Source organism: Saimiri boliviensis, chromosome 14 (genome assembly GCF_048565385.1).
Source record: "Saimiri boliviensis isolate mSaiBol1 chromosome 14, mSaiBol1.pri, whole genome shotgun sequence".
Classification (NCBI taxonomy): domain Eukaryota; kingdom Metazoa; phylum Chordata; class Mammalia; order Primates; family Cebidae; genus Saimiri; species Saimiri boliviensis.
Window position 1 is genome coordinate 11,152,926 of NC_133462.1, and position 24,636 is coordinate 11,177,561.

A 24,636-nucleotide genomic window follows, 5' to 3' on the forward strand; every position below is an offset into this window, starting at 1 on the left:
CCACTTCACCCCGCAAAGCGGTGAGATTACAGGCGGTAGCCAGGGCTCCTTAAATAAATGCATCCTATTTAAATCTTAAATCAATCACATAAGACAAAAGATTTTATCACCTGCTCTTTACATTCAAGGAATTAAAGTTCTGAGAGGCGACAAAAGACCGAATTCAGGACTGAGAAGTTCCAAATCTGAGTTGATTTGCACGTGAATCACCCGAGAACCACCTGCGCTTTCTAGCGACCCTAGCACCTGGGAACAAACCTCTGTGGTTTAAGGGCTCCAACCGATAACCCAATTCCTTTGGCGAGAAACAGCACCCTCCCAAGGCCCCGCCCCGTCCCGCCCCGTCCTGCCCCGTCCTCTCCGCTTCTCCGGGCCCGCTCCTAGAGACGCGCTTTTTTGTTTGTTTGTTTTGGGTTTTGTTTTTGAGACGGAGTTTTGCTCTTATTGCCCAGGCTGGAGTGCAGTAGTGAATGTTGTATTTTTTTAGTTTCTCCATGTTGGTCAGGATGGTCTCGAACTCCCGACTTCAGGTGCTCCACTCTCCTCGGCCTCCCAAAGTGTTGGGATTACGGCGTAAACCGGCCTCTGGGCGTTGTTATTTGGCCTTTTAGGGGTAACCTGGCCCTTCTCGGGTATCAGCCCCGCCCCTACACGCCCAGGCCCCCAACTCTCTGCAGCCAATCAGCGCCCGGCAGTTCGTCCCCGCCTTCTCAAACCCCGCCCTATACCCTTAATCCTGGCAGCTTCCGCCAAACCGGCTCAGAGCCAGGCGGCACGCCTTGGGGTGTTTTCTCGGGCCTGGTAGCCGCTACTCCCGGACACCGGACCACCGCTTTCCGTACTTAGGGGCCCTCATCCCACCCTCCAGACCTAAGAGCCTGGGTACCCTGGCCCCGCAGCTCCACTTCCCGGCCCCCAGATCCTGGCGTCCCAGCCCTCGGTGTCCTAGACCCAGGCACCCGGGATCCCCGCCCCCCGGATCCAGGCGTCCCGGATCTGCGTCTCCAGAACCCAGCCTCCTGCAGACCTCCGCCATCTGGGCGCATTCAACCTCCTGTAGCCAAGGGCCCCACCTCCCAGCCAAAGAAACTTGTATTCCCAGCTCCCAGGGCCAAGGAACCCAGGCGCTCCGAACTCCCAGCTTTCGGGCACCTGGCACACGCGGCAGAGCAGAGGAGCCCCAGCGCCCAGCCTGGGGAACTTCAGATACTCCGACTCGAACTCACAATTCTAAGGAACCCTGAAAAGTTCCAGTCTCCAGGGGCTGTTACTCAACTCTCAATCCTAGGAACGTCGGGTCCTGGGAAGGAGCCCAGGCGCTCCCAGCCAGCTTCCAGGCGCTAAGAAACCCCGGTGCGTCCCATCATGGTGGCGGAACCTCCTCGTGGAGACTCCAAGGGGCTCGCAGCTGCGGAGCCCACCGGCAACGGAGGCCGGGAGCTGGTCTCCATCGAGGACCAAGGCGGGGCAGCAGGCGGCTGCTGCGGTTCCCGGGACAAGGTGCGGCGCTGCCTTCGAGCCAACCTGCTGGTGCTGCTGACGGTGGCGGCCGTGGTGGCCGGCGTGGCGCTGGGGCTGGGAGTGTTGGGGGCCGGCGGCACGGCGGCGCTGGGCCCGGAGCGCTTGGGCGTCTTCGTCTTCCCGGGCGAGCTGCTGCTGCGCCTGCTGCGGATGATCATCTTGCCGCTGGTGGTGTGCAGCTTGATCAGCGGCGCCGCCAGCCTGGACCCCAGCGCGCTCGGGCGCCTGGGCGGCTGGGCGCTGCTCTTTTTCCTGGTCACCACGCTGCTGGCGTCCGCGCTCGGAGTGGGCTTGGCGCTGGCGCTGCAGCCGGGCGCCGCCTTCTCCGCCATCAACGCCTCGGTGGGAGCCACCGGCAGTGCCGAAAATGCCCCCAGCAAGGAAGTGCTCGATTCGTTCCTGGATCTTGCGAGGTCAGACCCCGTTGACCCAGGAGGTGGGGAAGGGTGCTAGGGATGGCGGGAGTGGCCACGTAGACAGGACGGGGCTTTGGGGCCCCTAGGGCCGAGATTTCCCCTCTAGAGGATTAGGAAAACTCGACGCGATATTGTGGGGAGCTCCAGTCCTTGGGAGTGTGAGTCTGGCCTCCCGGGGAAGGGGGTTTCTAAATTCGGGGGCCTGGGTACATAAGCGCGGTCTTATAGAGGGAGAAGAAAGTGGTTTGGGGAGACATAGGGTCTGCCTAGGGGCGAAAGACACTGTGAGGGGAGGGGACCCCGGGAGGAACTTTTGGGGAAGGAATCTTTGTGTGGTCAAGGGCCCCAAGATGGGGCTTCTAGATAGAATTTGGAGAGTTTGGGATTCCTAGGTAAAGAACCCGTGGAGGATCTGAGATGTGAGTAACTCCCACCGGGGCCTCCTTCCAGCCCCGGGCGCTCCCACACCACGTGTCACTGGGACATAACCACGTTCTGTTCTCAACCTCCGCTTCCCACCCACTTCAGCTGGGGCCCCGCGGCTTCCCCTTTTTCTTTTAGGTCAGCCCTGCTACCCCTGCCTTTCCCTCCTGTTTCCTCCTCTGTCTGGGCCACCCCTCCCCCAAGCAGGCAGCCCAGAAGAGGACCAGTTAGAAAGGGGAGCAGATCCTTTTCTTTCTGCTGGACTCTGCCCTGTGCCCCAAGAATAGCCTCCCCGACTTGGAGGAGGGCATGGAAGGGGGTGGGCAGAGGCCCCCATGCCCTTGCCTTTAGAGTTTGCTGATTCAGTGTCTCCAGGGTAAGGACTTCCTGGAAATTGGGGGGAGGAAATGATTAGTCAGGGAACAGGGTTTCCCCAGCCTCTGGGCGTCAGTGCGGGCTGAGATGGGAGGCTGCTGCAGGCTTGGCGTCCCGAGTTGCAGCCTGGGAGCACCTTCTGGTGGGGGGAGATTAGCTGGGTCCTGGCCCAGCCCTGGCCTGGGTGGTACAGGCTGACCTGCAGGCAGGCACACCCACTCCGAGGCTGCTGATGAGAACAGGCCTCCTTTCTGTGCCAAAACAGCTATAGCTCACGCTTGGCGGTCACGCAGGCTTATAACCAGATGACACACAGTTGGACACAGACACTCGGCTCAGGCTGGGACACCCTCATGAACACATGGCCAGGTACATGGGCTCACTGTGTCCTGAGACCCCTGGAGCACCACCCCTCGGTGAAGCCACCAGCCACACCAGCACCTAAACACATGCTCAGGAGCACACAGTACACACTCAAACACACCCCTGTGTGGCCACACACCAATACACTCAGGCTTTTTTTTTTTTTTTTTTTTTTGAGACAGTCTCTGTCACTCAGGCTGGGGTGTAGTGGTATGACCTTGGCTCACTGCAGCCTCTGCCTCCTGGGTTCAAATGATTCTTGTGCCTCAACCTTCTGAGTAACCCTCAGCCTTCTGAGTAGCCGGGATTAAAGGGGTGTGCCACCATGCCTGGATGATGTTTGTATTTTTAGTAGAGATGGGGTTTCGCCATGTTGGCCAGGCTGGTCTTGAACTTCTGACCGCAAGTGAGCTGCCCACCTCAACCTCCCAAAGTGCCGGATTGTGGGCATGAGCCACCGCACCTGGCCAAACTCGTGTTATTTTACTCTACCATGATGTGTGGCTGGCCGTCCATGGACACTGTCCCATACGTCTGAACCCTAACCCACACCGCAACCCAGTAACAGACTGTAAACGGACACACGGCATTGGCTGGACATCCGGTCATTGGTGAGGGAGAATGGAGTGGTTGGGGCTATGGAGCCAGCTGGCTGGGTTCAAATCCCGGCTCTGTCACTTCCCAGCTAGGGAATTTTCTTTACCCTTCTGGGCCTGTTTCCTTTTCTGTAAAATGTGGTCATAGTGCTTGTCCCCAAGGCTGTCGTGAGGAGGAAATGGGTTAATTTGTATAAAGCACAGGCCAAAATGCCTGCTTGCCACACAGTAGGTGCTGCAGATGGCTTAGCTATTATATACATTTTTGAGACAGGGTCTCACTCTGTCCCAAACCGGAATGCAGTGGCGTGATCTTGGCTCACAGCAGCCTCAACCTCCTCCGGCTCAAGTGAGCCTCCCAGCTCAGCCTCTAGAGTAGCTGGAACTACAGGCATGTGCCACCACGCCTGGCTAATTTTCATACTTTCTGTGGAGGCACGGCTTCACTGTGGTGCCCAGCTTGATCTTCGACTCCTGGCTCAAGCAGTCTGCCTGCCTTGGCCCTCCCGAAGTGCTGGGATTCCAGGCAAGAGCCAGGGTGCCTTGGCCTTAGCTACTATTTTCATCTCAAGGCAGACACTGTCACACCAGAGTAGGAGTAGCCTTTTGAACACAGAAACACAGATGCATATTCATGAGATGTGGAGCCGTCCTTTGTCGGTCCCCCCCAGTACCACCCCATACTGCCTCTCAACACACCCAGATCCCCCCCCATACCCTCAGAGCCGCAGGCCGGCCCACTGGAGGCCAGCCCTTCTGGAGGAAGTGGCTGATGCAAGCCGTCCAAGGTATTAAGTTTGCTGCATGGGGTGGAGCTGAGGCCCCGGGGTGACCTGCCCTGGCCTGCCGTGGGAGGCCAGCATTCCTCACCCCGCCCCCAGCCCATAATGCCTCATGGCTAGCACGCTAGCCTCTTGGGGCTAAAGGTGGCTGCAAAGGGGTACAGGCTGTGACTCCCCACATCCCGCAAAGGGGTGCAAGCTCAGTTCCAACCCTGCCTGGCTGAGGCATGAGCAGGGGCTGCGTTTGGGTGCAGACGGGCCCCCAAAGCTTCCCCTTGCTGCCTTAAAACACAGACCCAGCCCTCAGACGTCACTGCCCTCCACCCAGGGTATCTAATAACCCTCTGTACGTCTGTCTCCACAGAAATATCTTCCCGTCCAACCTGGTTTCGGCAGCCTTTCGCTCAGTGAGTCCTCAGGGGTGTCCTGATGGGCTGGGGGAGGACAGGGAGAGACGCCAGCCAGGGGGAGCCCTTACCACCTGACTTTGGGTTCATGCCTAGGAAGATGCGCGTGCAATGAGAACGCTGGCTTAGAGCCTCCCATGAGCTGTAATTCTAGCTGTGTCACCCAGGGCAAATGTGTTCACCTCTCTAAGCCTCAGTTTTCCACCTCTGGAAAATGGGGGTACTGATCGTCCTGCCTCCGTGGGGGTGACAGCAGATGAAATCACACTGAAGGGATGTGGAAGGGCAGGGGTTGGGGGGCCCTGGTGAATTTTGACACTGACTCTTCCTAACCCCTCTGCAGTACGCTACTACCTCCTACAAGGAGAGAAATACCACCGGAACCCTGGTGAAGGTGAGAGCCGGGGAGGCACTGGGGGCTCTACCTTTTGCCCATTGCTATAATGTTTTGGTTTTCTTTCTGCCTCAGTCTTTGCTGTGGGATTTGACTGATGCTTTCTGTGGTCCTTCCCCAGTGTCTGTGTTTTCTGCCTGCTGGATCGGTCCCTCCTTTGTCCCCTCTTTGCCCGCCCCACACTGATCTTCCTTTCCGGTCCAGGTCTCTCTTTCTCCCTTTATCCACACGCCTCCCCCCTACATTCCATGTTGCTCCCTCCCTGTCCCTTCCCACCCGCCCTCAACCTGCTCAACCTGACAGCCAGCCAGAGGGTCTTTTTTTTTTTTTTCCCTGAGACAAGATCTCGCGCCGTCATTTAGGCTGGAGTACGGTGGCATGATCCCAGCTCACTGCAGTCTCGACCTCCCAGGCTCAAAGGATCCTTCCCACCTCAGCCTCCCAAGTTGCTGGGATTATACCACAGCTGGCTAATTTTTGTATCTTATAGATACTGAGTTTCGCCATGTTGCCCAGGCCGGTCTTGAACTCTTGGGCTCAAGTGATCTGCCCACCTCGGCCTCCCAAAGTGCTGGGATTACAGGTGTGAGGCATTGCTCCCGCCCTGAGGAGCTTTTCAAAACACAAATGTGACCTTACCTCTCCAGTACCCAGAGCCCTGCCATGTGCCCCAGTGCCCTCAGGAGAAAGTCCGGTTTCCTTGCTACAGTCTGTGACCAAGGAGTCCCTGTGAGGTCAAACCCCTGCCAGTTCACCCAACTGCCCAGCCTCAGCCCAAGTCATTCTACTCTAGCCACAGTAGATTATGGCTCTTTGAATGCCCAAGTTGCACTCATTTCTTTTTTTTTTTTTTTTGAGACGGAGTTTCGCTCTTGTTACCCAGGCTGGAGTGCAATGGCGCGATCTCGGCTCACCGCAACCTCCGCCTCCTGGGTTCAGGCAATTCTCCTGCCACAGCCTCCTGAGTAGCTGGGATTACAGGCACGCGCCACCATGCCCAGCTGATTTTTTTGTATTTTTAGTAGAGACGGGGTTTCACCATGTTGACCAGGGTGGTCTCGATCTCTCGACCTCGTGATCCACCCGCCTCGGCCTCCCAAAGTGCTGGGATTACAGGCTTGAGCCACCGCGCCCGGCAAGTTGCACTCATTTCTAGGCTGTTGCACATTCTGCTTCCTTTCTCGAGATCCTTCTACCACCCCTCTTTACCTAGTTCACTCCTCCAGGTCTCAGCTCAGATGCCCCCTCCTCCAGGAAGTCCCCCCTTACTGCCCCCTTCTCCCCAAGCTGGTACTGCCCTCTCTCAGTTCCCACACTCCCCTGGGCTCTCTTATTCCAGCTCCACCCACTCTGTGCCATCCCTGATGACTGGACTATGTCCCCTGGACCTGAACTGGGAGCCTTGGGAGGAAGGGGCCCGAGGGCTGCCTTGTCTTGCTGGGTCCCAGTGATGTCCCAGACAGGCCCTCAGTGACCGCACAGTAGACTGAGTGTCCCTTCCACCCCGATCCGTTGTTTGCCTACAGGTGCCCATGGGGGAGGAGGTGGAAGGCATGAACATCCTAGGCTTGGTAGTGTTTGCCATTGTCTTTGGTGTGGCACTTCGGAAGCTGGGGCCTGAGGGGGAGCTGCTAATCCGCTTCTTCAACTCCTTCAACGAGGCCACCATGGTGCTGGTGTCCTGGATCATGTGGTAGGTGGTGGGAGAGGGGGCTGGGGATGGGTGGGGCCGGAGAGTCACTCTGCTGCCGGAGGCAGGCAAGTGGCATTCTGTGTGGGGTTGGGCACCCTCCAGTCACTCTTTGGAGCCAGATGGTCCGCATTTAAATCCAGCATTGACCATTCCCTGGGTATGTGATTTTGGGCAAGTGATTTACCCTTCTGCTTCCGTTTCCTCATCTATAAAATGGGAATAGCACTTTGGAAGGCGGAGGCAGGTGGATCACTTGAGGTCTGGAGTTCAAGACCAGCCTCACCAACATGGCGAAACCCCGTCTCTACTAAAAATACAAAAAAATGAGCTGGGCGTGGTGGTGTGTGCCTGTAATCCCACTTACTTGAGAGGCTGAGGCACAAGAATCGCTTAAGCCTGGGAGGTAGAGGTTGCAGTGAACCGAAAGATGGTGCCACTCCACCGGAGCCTTGGCGACAGAGGGAAACTCTCTCAAAAAGAAAACAAAAAGCAAATACGGTACACAGAAGGCATTAGGACAGTGCCCCGCTTCTCGTATCCCTTCGGTAAATCCTAATAGCTAATATTTAGTGGGCGTTTTGCTTGTATAACTTCTGGGCACTTCCCACTGGCCAGAACCTGGGAATCTAGCCTTGCCTTTCTGCACAAGTGGCTGGTAAACTATGCATTTCTTTTTTCTTCTTGAGAACCGAGTCTTGCTCTGTCACCTAGGCTGGAGTACAGTGGCAAAATCTCAGCTCACTGCAACCTCCGCCTCCTGGGTTCAAGTGATTCTCCTGCCTCAGCCTCCAGAGTAGCTGGGACTACAGGCGCATGCCGCTGCGCTCAGCTAATTTTTCTATTTTTTTTTTTTTTGAGACGGAGTTTTGCTCTTGTTACCCAGGCTGGAGTGCAATGGCGCGATCTCGGCTCATCGCAACCTCCGCCTCCTGGGCTCGGGCAGTTCTCCTGCCTCAGCCTCCTGAGTAGCTGGGATTACAGGCACGTGCCACCATGCCCAGCTAGTTTTTTGTGTTTTTAGTAGAGACGGGGTTTCACCATGTTGACCAGGATGGTCTCGATCTCTCGACCTCGTGATCCACCTGCCTCGGCCTCCCAAAGTGCTGGGATTACAGGCTTGAGCCACCGCGCCCGGCCGATTTTTCTATTTTTACTAGAGACGGTTTCACCATGTTGGCCAGGATGGTCTGGATCTCTTGACCTTGTGATCAAGCTCGCCTCAGCCTCCCAAAATGCTGGAATTACAGGCGTGAGCCACCGCGCCCGGCTGAAACGATGCCTTTTTTTCTGTGACTTACAAGAAGGGACCAAGGAGGTGACTAGTCAGCGATGGTGGACAGGTGCTCGATGATTGAGTAGTCTGGGGAGGTGACATTGGGAGGCCTCTTGGCTTGGAGCCATCCCTGGGATCTTCAAGCCAGGAGAGGGTGATAAAGTAACCCCACCTGAAGTTTATAGATCGCTTATTGTCTGTAAAAAGCTTCAGCTCCTCTCAGCCGGCGTCTCACTGCATCCTCCCAGCATTCCTGAGGGTGTTATGTAACCTGCAGATGACTCAGAGGACCTCGCTGGTGGGGGGGAGGGTGGGGGCGTTGGTTGCTGGGAAGATTCAGTATCATGTTGAAGGGTAGAGCACATCAAAAATGCTTCATAGGCCCGGCGCGGCGGCTCAAGCCTGTAATCCCAGCACTTTGGGAGGCCGAGGCGGGTGGATCACGAGGTCAAGAGATCGAGACCATCCTGGTCAACATGGTGAAACCCCGTCTCTACTAAAAATACTGAAAATTAGCTGGGCATGGTGGCACGTGCCTGTCATCCCAGCTACTCAGGAGGCTGAGGCAGGAGAATTGCCTGAACCCAGGAGGCGGAGGTTGCGGTGAGCCGAGATCGCGCCATTGCACTCCAGCCTGGGCAACAAGAGCGAAACTCCGTCTCAAAAGACAAAAACAAAAACAAAAATGCTTCATACCTGGGAGTTGTTATTAAGACCTGGGCCATGGCCTTTCTAAAATGTGTATTTTAGGCTGGGCGCGGCGGCTCACACCTGTAATTTCAGCACTTTCGGAGGCCAATGCGGGTGGATCATGAGGTCAGGAGTTCAAGACCAGTTTGGCCAACATTGTGAAACCCTATCACTACTAAAAAAAAATACAAAAATTAGCTGGGTGTGGTGGTGGGCACCTGTAGTCCCAGCTACTCACAAGGCTGAGGCAGGAGAATTGCCTGAACCTGGGAGACAGATGTTGCAGTGAGCCAAGATCGTACCACTACACTCCAGCCTGGGCGACAGAGCAAGACTCCGTCTCGGGGTGGGGGAAAAAAAGGAAAAAAAATAGAGCGAGAGAGAGACATGTTCCCCAGGCTGGTCTTGAACTCCTGGGCTCAAGTGATCTGTCTGCCTCCGCCTCCCTACATGCTGGGATTACAGGCATGAGCCACTGTGCCCAGCCTATTTTTATTTTTTGTAGAGATGGGGTCTCGCTATGTTGCCCAAGCTGGTCTCGAGAACTCGTGATCTCAAGTAATCCTCCTGCTTTGGCCTCCTAAAGTGCTGGGATTATAGGCATGAGCCACTGTGCCCAGCCTCTTTTCATCTTTCAGCATCTGCAGAGAACATGCTGGTTCATGCTTCAAGTCATGCTAGCTGCCGTAGTAAACTGTACGTGAATGGCGCACATCGATGGACATTTCTTTCTGGCTCTTGTGAAGCCCAAATTTGGTGACTATTGCTTCACATAGTGATGGCAGCACCGAGGCTTGCTTTTTTTTTTTTTTTTTTTTGAGACAGAATCTTGCTGTCTCACCAGACTGGAGTACAGTGGTGTGATCTCGGCTCACTGCAACCTCCACCTCTTGGGTTTGAGCAATTCTCCTGCCTCAGCCTCCCGAGTAGCTGGGACTTCAGGTGCGTGCCAGCACGCCCAGCTAATTTTTATATTTTTAGTAGAGACAGGGTTTCACCACATTGGCCAGGCTGGTCTTGATCTCCTGACTTCAAGTAATCCACCCGCCTGGGTCCCCCAAAGTGCTGGGATTACAGGTGTGAGCCACTGTGCGTGGCCACACTGAGGCTTTTATCTTCCAGGCTGTTCTATCTTTGAGGGGAGAAAGAACATGATGTTGGCACAGGGGCTTCAGGGGCCAGGCCTGGGAGTGGTGCCCACACTGAAGCGCACGTTGCTGAGGCTTCTCTTGACCTCAGGAAGGCGGGAAGATGTGGGCAGGATCCTGAGCCTCACGCCTGGCTACTGGGCCCATGGCAGAGCCGACAAGCTGTCTCCTGTGTTACTGATCAGGTATGCCCCTGTGGGCATCATGTTCCTCGTGGCCGGCAAGATCGTGGAGACGGAGGACGTGAGTTTACTCTTTGCCAGCCTTGGCAAGTACATCCTGTGCTGCCTGCTGGGCCATGCCATCCACGGGCTCCTGGTACTGCCCCTCATCTACTTCCTCTTCACCCGCAAAAACCCCTACCGCTTCCTGTGGGGCATCGTGACGCCGCTGGCCACTGCCTTTGGGACCTCCTCCAGGTATGGCCTTGGAGTGCGCTAGGGCGGGATGTCTGAGCTAAGGGGCAGGAGTGGATGGAATTTCCTGTGCCGGGGACATTGGATCTGGGTACAGGGGCCATAATTTAGGAGATTCTCATGAGGTCCTGGATTTCTCCCCACCCTTAAAAAAACAGGAAACGATTGCCCTAGAGATTTACTCCCCACTTCCATATACTTCCTCCTCACGGACCTGGGGGCACTCTTTTTTTTTTTCTTTTTTTTTTTTTTTGAGACGGAGTCTTGCTTCATTGCCCAGGCTGGAGTGCAATGACATGATCTCGGCTCACTGCAACCTCCATCTCCTGGGTTCAAGGAATTCTCCTGCCTCAGCCTCCTGAGTAGCTGGGATTACAGGTGCAGGCCACCATGCCCAGCTAATTTTTGTATTTTGGTAGAGACAGGGTTTCACCATGTTGGCCAGGATGGTCTCATCTCCTGACCTTGTGATCTGCCCACCTCAGCCTCCCAAAGTGCTGAGATTACAGGCGTGAGCCACCACGCCTGGCTATTTTTCTTTTCTTTTTATTTTTTAAACGATTGGAATCTGGCTCTGTTGCCTAGGCTGGAGTGTAGTGGTACGATCTTGGCTCACTGCAACCTCTGCCTCCCAGGTTCAAGTGATTCTATGCCTTAGCCTCTCAGGTAGCTAGGACTACAGCTAATTTTTGCATTTTTAGTAGAGATGGGGTTTTGCCATGTTGGCCAGGCTGGTCTCAAACCTCCTGGCCTCACGGTGATCCACCCATCTCAGCCTCCCAAAGTGCTGGGATTGCAGGCGTGAGCCACCGCGCCCGACCCTTGGGTTCTTGAGTTCCGGCTCTTTTTTTTTTTTTTTTTTTTTTTTTTTTTTTTTGAGACGGAGTTTCGCTCTTGTTACCCAGGCTGGAGTGCAATGGCGCGATCTCGGCTCACCGCAACCTCCGCCTCCTGGGTTCAGGCAATTCTCCTGCCTCAGCCTCCTGAGTAGCTGGGATTACAGGCACGCGCCACCATGCCCAGCTAATTTTTTTGTATTTTTAGTAGAGACGGGGTTTCACCATGTTGACCAGGATGGTCTCGATCTCTCGACCTCGTGATCCACCCGCCTCGGCCTCCCAAAGTGCTGGGATTACAGGCTTGAGCCACCGCGCCCGGCCCAAGTTCTGGCTCTTAAGTTCTGCTCTGATCCAGCCTCGGAACTCCTTCCACCCTCTCTCCTGGTAGTTTCGTTAGTCTCTGGAGCCCCGTTCCCTTAGAACCCGAACTTCCAAGACAATAGTAATTCTTAGTGTGTTATTAGTGTATTGTCTGGATCCAGCAGGACCCAGACATTAGAATTTAGGTGTGACTTGTGTGGATATTTTGGGAGGTAGCAGTCTATACTCTCCCAGGGGTTCCAGGACTCATAGATTTTGTAATCCTGGTATTGAGTTTCCCTAGTGCTGCCTGCTTGTGGGAAAGGAGCTTAGATACAGCAAGAGAGGGCTGGGGGTAGAGCCTGGACATTGCAGGAGAAAAAGGGGGGTGTAGGTTAGAGGGGAGGGCCTTGGACCAGAGGACAGGCTGGGAAGGTGGGCAGGGCTTTGGCTGGGCAGGTGGTGTGGGCGGGATCTGGGTGGGCGGGGCTTTGGCTGGGCAGGTGGTGTGGGCGGGGCTTTGGCTGGGCAGGTGGTGTGGGCGGGATCTGGGTGGGCGGGGCTTTGGCTGGGCAGGTGGTGTGGGCGGGATCTGGGTGGGCGGGGCTTCGGCTGGGCAGGTGCTGTGGGCGGGATCTGGGTGGGTGGTGCAGGTCAGACCTGGAGGGTGGGCAGTCTTTGGCTGGTTGCGTGACAGGGCTTTGCAGGATGTGGTGGGGATCCACCAGGAGGGATGGGTGGAGCTTTGGCTGATTGGGGTGTGGTGGGCAGTGCTTTACCTGGGCTGGACCTGGAGGGTGGACTGAGCCCCTGTCAGCCGGTTGACCTAACTCGGCTCTCCTGTCCCTTGCAGTTCCGCCACGCTGCCACTGATGATGAAGTGCGTGGAGGAGAATAACGGCGTGGCCAAGCACATTAGCCGCTTCATCCTGCCCATTGGAGCCACTGTCAACATGGACGGTGCCGCGCTCTTCCAGTGCGTGGCCGCAGTGTTCATTGCGCAGCTCAGCCAGCAGTCTTTGGACTTCGTAAAGATAATCACCATCCTGTGAGTGCCAGGGAGGCAGCAGATGGGACCCCCGGACCCCAGCTGACCCCCATCTTCTCCCACAACGGAGGCGTCAGCCTAACCTCCCACCTTCTCCCTCAGAATCACGGCCACAGCTTCCAGTGTGGGGGCGGCGGGCATCCCCGCCGGAGGTGTCCTCACTCTGGCCATCATCCTCGAAGCAGTCAACCTCCCGGTCGTCCATATCTCCTTGATCCTGGCTGTGGACTGGCTAGTGTGAGTGTGGGTCTGGGGACTGGGGCAGGGGCCAGGGGTACCCCTGGGAAAGAGGATGAGTGACTGTGGGTCCTTAGAGCCTCTGGACAGAAGAGGAGGAAAGGAAGGAAGGAATTCTGGAGGAAATGGGAATCTTGAGCATTCCTGAGGGCAAGGAATGCCATCTTGGCGGCTCTAAGAGGAATGTCAGAAAAGTAGGGAGTCTGTGTGGTGAATAAAGCAGACTCTTCGGCCAGACTGCTCAGGTTCACATCCTGGTGCCACCATTCGCTGTTATGACCTCGGGGAATGCTTAATCTCCCTGTGTCTCAGTTTCTCCATCTGTAAAACGGGAAGAACGGTCTCTCACTAAGGATTAGATAACAGACACACCTCCCTTAGAGCGGCCCCCAATAATTAGTGATTGCTACGTAATTATTAATTATTTGCTGTCATGATTAAGCTGTTGAGAGTATAAAGATTGGACCAGATGTGGTGGCACATGCCTGTAGTCCCAGCTACTCGGGAGGCTGAGGCTGGAGGATCGCTTGAGTCCAGGAGTTCTGGGCTGTAGTGCGCTATGCCGATCAGGTGTCTGCACTAAGTTCAGCATCAATATGGTGACCTCCTGGGAGCAGGGGACCAGGTTGCCTAAGGAGGGGTGAACCGGCCCAGGTTGGAAACGGAGCAGGTGGAAACTCCCGTGCTGATCAGTAGTGGGATCTCGCCACTGCGCTGTGAATAGCCACTGCACTCCAGCCTGGGCAACATGGTGAGGCCCCGTCTCTTAAAAAAAAAAAAAAAAAAAAAAAAAAAAAAGAGCATAAAGATTGGAAAGCAGCCAGGCACAGTGGCTCATGCCTGTAATTCCACCATTTTGGGAGGCCTAGGAGGGTGGATCATTTGAGGTTGGGAGTTGGAGACCAGCCTGACCAACATGGTGAAACCCCATCTCCACTAAAAATAAAAAAAATTAGCCGAGCATGGTGGTGTACGCCTGTGATCTCAGCTACTCAGGAGGCTGGGGCAGGAGAATTGCTTGAACCCAGGAGGCGGAGGTTGCAGGGAGCCGAGACTGTGCTACTGTACTCCAGCCTGGGCAACAGTGAGACTCCGTCAAAAAAAAAAAAAAAAAATCTGGGATTAATGATTGGCCATGGTTGCACAAGTCTGAATATACTAAAAAATACCAAGATGGACACTTTTAAAATGTTAATTTTATGGTATGTGAATTATAGTTTAATTTTGTTTTGAGACAGTCTCACTCTGTGGCCCAGGCTGGGGTGAAGTGACATCATCATGGTTGTGATCATTGCAGCCTCCACCTCCCGGGCTCAAGCGATCCTCCTGCCTCAGCCTCCTGAGTAGCTGGGACTCTAGGCATGCACTATCATGCCTGGCTAATTTTTTTTTTTTTTAAGTGGGGTTTCACTATGTTGGTCAGGCTGGTCTTGAACTCCCGACCTCAGGTAATCCGCCCGCCTTGGCCTCCAAAGTGCTTGGATTACAGGCATGAGCTGCCACGCCCGGCCATTTTTTTTTTTTTTTAATCTATCTAGAGATGGGATCTCACTATGTTGTCCAGGCTGACTCCAACTCTTAATTTTTTCTTTTTAGATTCCAGGGGGAGAGAGGCAGGAGGCTCTTAGGCCCTTTCCATCCCTCTCCCCCTCTCTCCCTCTCCCCTTCTCTCCCTCTCCCTTTCTCCCTCTCTTCCTCTCTCCCCCTCTCCCCTCATCCCCTCCCACTTACTCTGCTGTCATTTCTACCCCTTTAGGGACCGGTCCTGTACGGTCCTGAATGTAGAAGGTGATGCTCTGGGGGCAGGACTCCTCCAAAATTACGTGGAGCACACGCAGTCGAGAAGCACCGAGCCTGAGCTGATACAAGTGAAAAGTGAGCTGCCCCTGAATCCACTGCCGGCCCCCACTGAAGAAGGGAACCCCCTCCTCAAACACTACCGGGGGCCCTCAGGGGATGCCACGGCCGCCTCTGAGAAGGAATCGGTCATGTAAACCCCGGGAGGGACCTGCCCTGCCCTGCCGGGGGCGCGCACTGGACATTGGATTATGAGGAATGGATAAACGGATGAACTAAGGCTCTGGGGGCTTGCCTGCACACTCTGGGGTGCCGGGGGCCCCGGCCCCCTCCAGCACAGGAGATCTGGGATGCCTGGCTGCTGGAGTACATGTGTTCACAAGGGTTACTCCCCAAAACCCCTAGTTCTCACTTGTCCCCAACTCCAGTCTAAGTAATAGCAAGATGGAGAAATAATGACCTACTGCCTCCTCACCATGACCTGCCTGGCCTTCCGTGTCTGAGAGAGCAGGTCACAGGTCACCATGGGGAATTCTAGCCCCCAACCGGGGGGATGTTCCAACCCCATGCTGGTGATTTTGGTGGCTGTAGTTGTGTGTGTGTGTGTGTGTGAGTGTGAGTGTGTGTGTGTGTACATCTGTGGGGTGTGTTGTGTGACCTCCCATCTCTGGGGAGTCCCACCCTGTCCCCAGATCCCCTATTCCCTCCACAATAACAGAAACACTCCCAATGACTCTGGCGAGAGAGTGAGGACAGATAACTGCTGGCACTCCAGAAGACATGTTTTTATCAATAAAATTGTCAACTATTTAATCAGGTATTCTTCAGAATTTGACTTAAAGCAGTAGCCACTATGATGACAATATCTGCTCAAGAAACACCCCTGGGCTGGGCGTGGGGGCTCATGCCTGTAATCCCAGCACTTTGAGATCGTGAGAGGCCAGTAGAGTTCAAGACAAGCCTCGGCAACATTCAGAAATGAAGGCCGGGCGCAGTGGCTCACACCTGTAGTCCCAGCACTTTGGGAGGCCGAGGCGGGCGGATTACAAGGTCAGTAGATCGAGACCAGCTTGGCCAAGATGGTAAAACCCCATCTCTACTAAAAATACAAAAATTAGCCAGGCACGGTGGTGAGTGCCTATAATCCCAGCTGCTCAGGAGGCTGAGGCAGGAGAATCGCTTAAACCCGGAAGACAGAGGTTGCAGTGAGCCGAGATCATGCTACTGAACTCCAGCCTGGGTGACAGAGTGAGACTCAGTCTCAAAAAAAAAAAAAGCAGGTGCAGTGGCGCACACCTGTAGTCCCAGCTACTCAGAAGGCTGAGATGGGAGGATTCCTTGAGCCCAGGAGTAAGAGTGAGGCTGGGCAAGGTGGCTCACACCTGCAATCCCAGCACTTTGGGAGGCCAAGGCGTGCAAATCACAAGGTCAGGAATTCGAGACCAGCCTGGCCAATATAGTGAAACTCCGTCTCTACTAAAATACAAAAATTAGCTGGGTGTGGTGGCGGGTGCCTGTAGTTCCAGCTACTCAGGAGGCTGAGATGAGAGAATTGCTTGAACCCGGGAGGCAGAGGTTGCAGTAAGTGGAGACCACACCATTGCACTACAGCCTGGGTGACGAAGTGAGACTCTTTCTCAAAAATAAATAAGAGTGATATTGACTTATACTGCAATAGAAATGCATTTCAGATAATTTGTTGAGAGAAGCCAGAGATGGTAAATACTGTATAGTTCCAATTAGAGAAGGGCTAGAACGTGCTAAACTGGTCTGTGGTGGGAAATCAGAACAGCGGTGACCTATGAGAATGCATATGAGGCCAGGCACGGTGGCTTCGTGCCTGTAATCCCAACACTTTGGGGGGTCAAGGTGAGCAGATTGCTTGAGTCTGCTTGGAGTGGGCAGATTGAGACTACCCTGGGCAACATGACAAAATCCCCGTCTCTACACAAAATACAAAAATGAGCTGGGTATAGTGGTGCTTGCCTGTAGTCCCACTAATTGGGAGGCTAAGGAGGGAGGATTTATTGAGCCAATGAGATTGAGGCTACAGTGAGCCATGATTATGCCCCTGTACCCCAGCCTGAGTGACAGTTTAAGATCCTGTCTCAAGCCGGGTGCGGTGGCTCAAGCCTGTAATCCCAGCACTTTGGGAGGCTGAGGTGGGCGGATCACGAGGTCGAGAGATCGAGACCATCCTGGTCAACATGGTGAAACCCCGTCTCTACTAAAAAAAATACAAAACATTAGCTGGGCATGGTGGTGCGTGCCTGTAATCCCAGCTACTCAGGAGGCTGAGGCAGGAGAATTGCTTGAACCCAGGAGGCGGAGGTTGCGGTGAGCCGAGATCGTGCCATTGCACTCCAGCCTGGGTAACAAGAGCTAAACTCCGTCTCAAAAAAAAAAAAAAAAAAAAAAAAGATCCTGTCTCAAAAAAAAAAAAAATGAGTATTGATCCGGAGGGAGCACAAAAGAACATTGAATGATAAAGCAAATGTCTTACTTTGATTTGGGCGATGATTCCACAGCTGTATGCATTTGGAAAAGTTAATGAACCTGTACACAAATCATGTGCATTTTTCGCTATGTGTATTCCAGTTAAATGTTTTCTACAGGCTGGGCGCGGTGGCTCAAGCCTGTAATCCCAGCACTTTGGGAGGCCGAGGCGGGTGGATCACGAGGTCGAGAGATCGAGACCATCCTGGTCAATGTGGTGAAACCCCGTCTCTACTAAAAATACAAAAAATTAGCTGGGCATGGTGGCGCGTGCCTGTAGTCCCAGCTACTCAGGAGGCTGAGGCAGAATTGCCTGAACCCAGGAGGCGGAGGTTGCGGTGAGCCGAGATCGTGCCATTGCACTCCAGCCTGGGTAACAAGAGCGACACTCTGTCTCAAAAAAAAAAAAAAAAAAAAGATGTTTTCTACAATCTGGATGTCGTTGTTCCTGACGGGAGTTTCACTACTCAAGAGGCTGAGGCCAGGGGATCGCTTGAGGTTTTACATCCTGTGTAAGTTCAGAATGTGGACGATGCTAGCCAGGCACGGTGGCTTACACCTGTTAACCCAGCACGTCGAGAGGCTGAGGCGGGCGGATCACCTGAGGTCAGGGGTTTGAAACCAGCCTGACCAACATAGTGAAACCCCATCTCTACGAAAAATACAAAAGTTAGCTGGGTGTAGTGGCGAGCACCTGGAATCTCAGCTACTTGGGAGGTGGAGGCAGGAGAATCGCTCCAGGAGGCGGAGGCGGAGTCTGCGGTGAGCCGCAATCGTACCATTGCACTCCAGCCTGGGCGACAGAGTTAGACTCTGTCTCAAAAACAAAAGAAACAAACAAACAGAAAGGACTAGGCCGCTGTTGCGTCTCACCTGTTCTGAGACAGGGTCTCTGTTGCTCAAGTGGAGTGCAGTGGTGCTATCACGGCTCACTGCAGCCTCGACTTCCTGGGCTCAAGCAGTTCTGCCTCAGCCTCCTGAGTGGCTGGAACTACAGGTGCATACCACCACACCCCGCTAATAATAATAAGTTTTGCTCTTGTTACTCAGGCTAGAGTGCAATGGTGCGATCTCAGCTCACTGCAACCTCCGTCTCCCGAGTTCAAGTGATTCTCCCACCTCAGCCTCCTGAGTAGCTGGGATCACAGGTGTGTGCCACCACACCTGGCTAATTTTGTATTTTTAGGAGAGACAGGGTTTCTCTGGTTGATCAGGCTGGTCTTGAATTTGACCTCAGGTGATTTGCCTGCCTTGGCCTCCCAAAGTGCTGGGATTGCAGGTGGGAGCCACCATGCCTGGACTCTGATTTTCATTTGTAGAGATGGGATCTCTCCAGGTCAGGCTGGTCTCAAACTCCTGAACTCAAGTGATCCTCCCATCTCGGCTTCCCAAAGTGCTAGGATTACAGGTGTGTGCCCCTGCGCCCTGCCCTACTTCTCACCTGTTCTAACATGTTAGGCATTGTTGATATTATCTTCCGATTCTCCACAGTCCCTGTGTTGACTTTGGTGAGCTGCCTGGAAACACCACTGACCTGGGTCCAATTATACATGGTACGTTTAGTATCTTTTCATTTGTTTGCTTAGTTAACACCCCATGATCATTGCACTGTGAAGGACAATGGAATTTTTTTTTCGAGACAGAGTTTTGGCTCTTACTGCCCAGGCTGGAGTGCAGTGGTGCGATCTCGGCTCACTGCAACCTCTACCTCCTGGGTTCAAGCGATTCTCCTGCCTCAGCCTCCTGAGTAGCTGGGATTACAGGCACCTGCCACCACACCCAGTAATTTTTGTATTTTTAGTAGAGACAAGGTTTCATCATGTTGGTCAGGCTGGTCTCGAACTCCTGACCTCAGGTGATCCACCCACCTTGGCCTTCCAAAGTACTGAGATTACAGGAGTGAGTGACTGCACCTGGCTTCAACCTTTTTTTTTTTTTTCTTTTGAGTCAGAGTCTTGCTTTGTCACCCAGGCTGGAGTGCAGTGGCACAATCTTGGCTCAACGTAAGCTCTGTCTCCTAGATTCAACCCATTCTCCCGCCTCAGCCTTCCATGTAGCTGGGACTGCAGGCATGCACTACCACACCCAGCTAATTTTTGTATTTTTTAGTAGAGATGGGGTTTCACCATGTTGGTCAGGCTGGTCTTGAACTCCTGACCTCAGGTGATCCACTGGCCTTGGCCTCCCAAAGTGTTAGGACTACAGATGTGAGCCACTTGACCTGGCAATTGTTGCATTTTTAATAGAGATGTGGTTTTACCATGTTGGCCAGGCTGGTCTGAACTCCTGACCTCAGGTGATCCACCTCCGCCTCCCAAAATGCTGGGATTACAGGTGTGAGCCACCACTGTGCCTGGCCATGCCCAGCTATTTTTATGAGAAAAGTTTTTTGTTGTTGTTGTTTGTTTGTAAAGACAGGAAGGGATCTCACTATGTGGCCCAGGCTGGTCTTGAACTCCCAGGTCAAAGTGTCGAAGTGTTGGGATTACAGGCGTGAACCACTGCACCCAGTGTCGAATATGTTTTAAAATTAGTGGCTGGGTGCAGTAGCTCGTGCCTGTAATCCCAGCACTTTGTGAGGCCCAGGCAGGCGGATCATCTCAGGTCAGTAGTTTGAGACCAGCTTGACCAACATAGGGGAACCCCATCTCTACTAAAAATTAAAAAAAATTATCTGGGCATTTGTAGTTTCAGCTACTCAGGAGGCTGAGGTGGGAAACTGCTGGAATGCAGTTTCATGATCACGGCTCATTTCAGCCTTGACCTCCCAGGCTCAAGTGATCCTGCCACCTCAGCCTCCTAAGTAGCTGGGACTACAGGGCCATGGTACAAGCCCAGCTATTTTTTTTTTTTACTTAAGTTTTTTGTAGTGACAGGGTCTCTGTATGTTGTCCAGGCTGATTTTGAACTCCTGGGCTGAAGGGAGTTCACCTACATCCCCAACGTGTTGGGATCACAGGTGGGAGCCACTAGCTGGCCCTGTTCTTTTTCAGTAGCAACAGTCCCCTCCCGACGGGCTATAGCAGTCACTGCTTTATGATGTTTATTGTTTCCTGCCTGTCCCCACTGGGAAGGTCACTCCGTGGGGGAACCGCCTTTGAATTGTCCACTGCTGTATGCTCAGAGCCTACCGCAGAGGCTGGTGCATGCGTATAGCACATGCTCAATAAACACTGTTGTAATGGCGGAAGAGGCTGGTTCAGTCCCAACTCTGCTTCCTGGCAACTATGTGACCTTGGGTGAGCACTGCCAGGCCTCACCCGCTGGTGACAATGGCTCTGTTATGCCTCACCCAAAGGCTGCTGGTGCGGGTTACGTAAGAGCAGGAGAAAAAACACTTTTATGGGCATTCCCTGGGTCCTAGTTCCCAGCTTCGATCTTCTCTCCCTTTCCCCACTGCCCCTCCCACCCCTCTTGCCTCTTTGAAGGAACTTGACCCGGGAAGAAGAGCCCAAGCTGGCCCGGGATTGGGGCTGGTTCTGGGTTCTAGGCTCAGTGGCAGCATGGGGACTGAAAGGCAGAGGGCAACGACTCAGTTTTGTCTTTCTTAGAGACAGGTCCATGTTCTTAGGCCTGTTATTCTGCCTCACTTCTGCTCTTCCTGAGGCCAACCCTATTGAGGTGTAATTTACATACAATAGGTCCCGCGAGGTGGCTCACACCTGTAATCCCAGCACTTTGGGAGACCAAGGCAGATCATTTGAGGCCAGGAGTTCAAGACCGGCCTGGCCAACATGGTGCAACTGTCTCCACTACCAATACAAAAACTGGCCAGGTGTGGTGGTGCACACCTGTAATCCCAGCTACTCAGGTGGCTGAGACATGAGAATCACTTGAATCCAGGAGGTGGAGGTTGCGGTGAGCCAAGATTACACCACTGCGCTCCAGCCTGGGCAACAGAGCGAGACTCTGACTCAAGAAGAAAAATGTTCATATGATAAATTGTACCCATTAAAGTCAATTAGGCCAGGCTCAGTGGCTCACGCCTGTGATCTCAGCACTTTGAGAAGCCGAGGCAGAAGGATCGCTTGAGCTCAGGAGTTTGAGACCAGCCTGGGCAACACTGGGAGACCCTGTCTCAAAAAAAAAAAAAAAAAAAAAAGGAAAGAAAAAAAGAAAAAGAAGGAAAATACAGTTAAATGAGTTTTGACAGATGCATATGCTGTGAAAAACCACTCCCATAATCAAGGTACGTGATATTCTCATCATCCCCAACTTTCCTTGTGCCTCTTTGCAGCCTGTCTCATCAGGGTCCCTGTCCCAGGTAACCACTAATTACTAGTACATACATATATGTAACAGATTAGCTGGGTGTGGTAGCACATACCTGTAGTCCCAGCTACAAGGGAGGCTGAGGTGGGAGAATCGTGAGCTTGGGAAGTTGAGGCTGCAGTGAACCGAGACTGTACCACTGCCCTCCAGCCTGGGTGAGGGTGAGACCCTGTCTCAAAAACAACAACGAAAACAATCCTTTGTTGCCCTAAATGTAATAAAGAGGAGCAATAAGAGGATAGTAACTTACAATATGCGTTTCCATATGCAAACGTGTGGAGCCACCTCCCCAGAACCCAAGGAGGTAGGCAGATGTTTACGCCTGTGATATAGACAGTTCCAACACGCTGGAAAAACATGGACTGGTGTCTGATTACCAAGAGCCCGGGGCAATGTGAGTTTTTTTCACATGGTGGACAATCTTTGGGCAAGTTTCGAACAAAACCGAATACAAGCTTCCTTTATTTTATATGTTAGTTGTACTTCCTGGAACATTCCGAGATGATTCAAAAACAAGAAGGACTTTGAATTTACAAGAGAGAGATTTGGGGCTCAGATAATTATTACCAGGGTTTTCACCTCCAAGTAAGGCTAAAGTTTAGTTGGTCTGAACTAGTATGGAAATACTAGTTGTTAAAATACTGAAATGCTTCTCTTCTGGTTGGATAACAGTATGACCACTTGAGAAAGCGATAATTCATAATTAAATACGTATTCGAATAAAAACTAGTTCAAGTTAATTGTGATAGATTTTCTGTCATATAACTTAGGTGACAATAAGCTTTTTTTTTTTTTTTTTTTTTTTTTTGAGATGGAGTTTCGCTCTTGTTACCCAGGCTGGCGTGCAATGGTGCGATCTCGGCTCACCGCAACCTCCGCCTCCTGGGTTCAGGCAATTCTCCTGCCTCAGCTTCCTGAGTAGCTGGGATTACAGGCATGTGCTACCATGCCCAGCTAATTTTTTTTTTTTTTTTTGTATTTTTAGTAGAGACGGGGTTTCACCATGTTGACCAGGACGGTCTCGATCTCTTGACCTTGTGATCCACCCACCTCGGCCTCCCAAAGTGCTGGGATTACAGGCTTGAGCCACCGCGCCCGGCCGCATTTTTGTTTTTTTGAGACAGGGTCTCACTCTTGTTGCCCAGGCTGGACTGCAGTGGCATGATCCTGGCTCACTGTAGCCTTGACCTGCTGGGCTCAGGTGATCCTCCTACCTCAGCATCCTGAGTAACTGGGACTGCAGGTGTGCACCACAATGCCCGGTAATTGTTGCATGGTTTTTTTTTTTTTTTTTTTGAGACGGAGTTTCGCTCTTGTTACCCAGGCTGGAGTGCAATGGCGCGATCTCGGCTCACCGCAACCTCCGCCTCCTGGGTTCAGGCAATTCTCCTGCCTCAGCCTCCTGAGTAGCTTGGATTACAGGCACGTGCCACCATGCCCAGCTACTTTTTTGTATTTTTAGTAGAGACGGGGTTTCACCATGTTGACCAGGATGGTCTCGATCTCTTGACCTCGTGATCCACCCGCCTCGGCCTCCCAAAGTGCTGGGATTACAGGCTTGAGCCACCGCGCCCGGCTGTATGGTTTTTTTTTAAGATGGAATCTTGCTCTGTCACCCAGGCTGGAGTGCAGTGGTACGATCTCGGCCCACTGCAACCTCTGCCTCCTGGGTTCAAGCCATACTCCTCCCTCAGCCTCCCCAGTAGCTAGGATTATAGGCACGTACCACCATGCCCAGCGAATTTTTGTGTTTTTAGTAGAGACAGGGTTTCAGCATGTTGGCCAGGCTGGTCTCAAACTCCTGGCTTCAGGTGATCTGCCTGCCTAAGCCTCCCAAAGTGGTGGGATTAATGGTGTGAGCCACCATGGCCTGCTCGATTTTTGTAATGTTTTGTAGAGATGAGATCTCTCTATGTTGTCCAGGCTGGTCTCGAATTCCTGGCTTCAAGCCATCCCCCTGCCTTGGCCTCCCAAGGTGCTGGGATTATACTATACCTGGCCTAAAAGAAATATTTTAAAAAATTGATGCATATACTGACATATATTAATTTATATTACAGTGGCAAAATATTCTGATTATTACCCTTCCTTCCTGAATGTCCAATGAGACATCTGGAAACCGCAGGAAACAGGATGGTGCCGTGCTGCGTGGCGATTCCCGCAGATGACAAGACATCTGCCTCCCTGGACCACACCTGCCAGGAGCCAAGAGCACCTGCTGGCCACAATGATAAGGCAGATCATCCCCACACATTCCAGAATCCTCCCTGGGGACCTGCCAAGTCTCTCTGTGAACCATTTGTGGGTTCAGTGGTTAGAAGCAGGGGCTGGGTTATAAGAAGTCAGGTTTGGCCGGGTGCGGTGGCTCAAGTCTGTAATCCCAGCACTTTGGGAGGCCGAGGCGGGTGGATCACAAGGTCAAGAGATCGAGACTATCCTGGTCAACATGGTGAAACCCCGTCTCTACTAAAATACAAAAAAAAAAAAAATTAGCCGGGCATGGTGGCACGTGCCTGTAATCCCAGCTACTCAGGAGGTTGCAGTGAGCCGAGATCACGCCATTGCACTCCAGCCTGGGTAACAAGAGCGAAACTCCGTCTCAAGAAAAAAAAAAAAAAAAAAAAAAAAAAGAAGTCAGGTTCTGGATGTCCGAGCCTCAGGGGACTGGGTCAAACATTAATCTTCTCTTGCTGGTCTCTGAAGCCTGCTCCTCCTTCAAGGAATGCACAATTGTGCAATATTACCAGTCTCCTCAGTTTACAGGTTCACAGAGGCAGCGACTTGCGCCCAAGATTACAAAGAAAGCAAGTGGCCAACTAGGATTCAAACCCAGCCAGACTCCGGATCCCCTTCCTGTGAACATCTTTCGTTTCTTGGAGGCACAGAGAAACGGCGACGCTCCCTGAGGCTCACCTTTCAATTGAGAAGGGGTCTTGCTCTATTGCCCAGGCTGGTCTCAAAGTCCTGAGCTCAAGTGATCCTCCTGCCTCAGCTTCCCAAAGTGCTGGGATCGCAGGTGTGAGCCACCGTCCCCGGCCAGCTTTTTTTTTTTTTTTTTTTTTTTTTTTACCTGTGGTCCTGGTGCCGGATGCTCACTCCTCGGAGTGCAAAACAAGTCATTGGGATGAGACAAGAAACAAAAAACCCCTA

The 24,636-nt window shown here is 53.0% G+C and overlaps 1 protein-coding gene across 1 annotated transcript; it reads left to right on the forward strand.

Annotated features, from left to right (window-relative positions):
- The first annotated feature begins 748 nt into the window (after positions 1 to 748).
- On the forward strand, positions 749 to 15,531 carry SLC1A5 (solute carrier family 1 member 5). The gene is made up of 8 exons (XM_003940272.4): positions 749 to 1,934; positions 4,841 to 4,883; positions 5,227 to 5,277; positions 6,804 to 6,970; positions 10,267 to 10,500; positions 12,490 to 12,684; positions 12,787 to 12,921; positions 14,678 to 15,531. Exons 1-8 carry the CDS (start codon positions 1,366 to 1,368, stop codon positions 14,913 to 14,915), a joined length of 1,632 nt encoding a protein of 543 aa, XP_003940321.1. The 5' UTR covers positions 749 to 1,365; the 3' UTR covers positions 14,916 to 15,531.
- The last annotated feature ends 9,105 nt before the right edge of the window (positions 15,532 to 24,636 follow it).

What these genes read in the sequence shown, in the direction of transcription:
- SLC1A5 (XM_003940272.4), top strand. Translation starts at nt 1,366, where the DNA reads ATGGTGGCGGAACCTCCTCGTGGAGACTCCAAGGGGCTCGCAGCTGCG. An exon ending in CTGGTGTCCTGGATCATGTG is followed by an intron (nt 6,971 to 10,266) that starts GTAGGTGGTGGG and finishes GTTACTGATCAG; the next exon opens with GTATGCCCCTGTGGGCATCA. An exon ending in CTGGCTGTGGACTGGCTAGT is followed by an intron (nt 12,922 to 14,677) that starts GTGAGTGTGGGT and finishes CTACCCCTTTAG; the next exon opens with GGACCGGTCCTGTACGGTCC.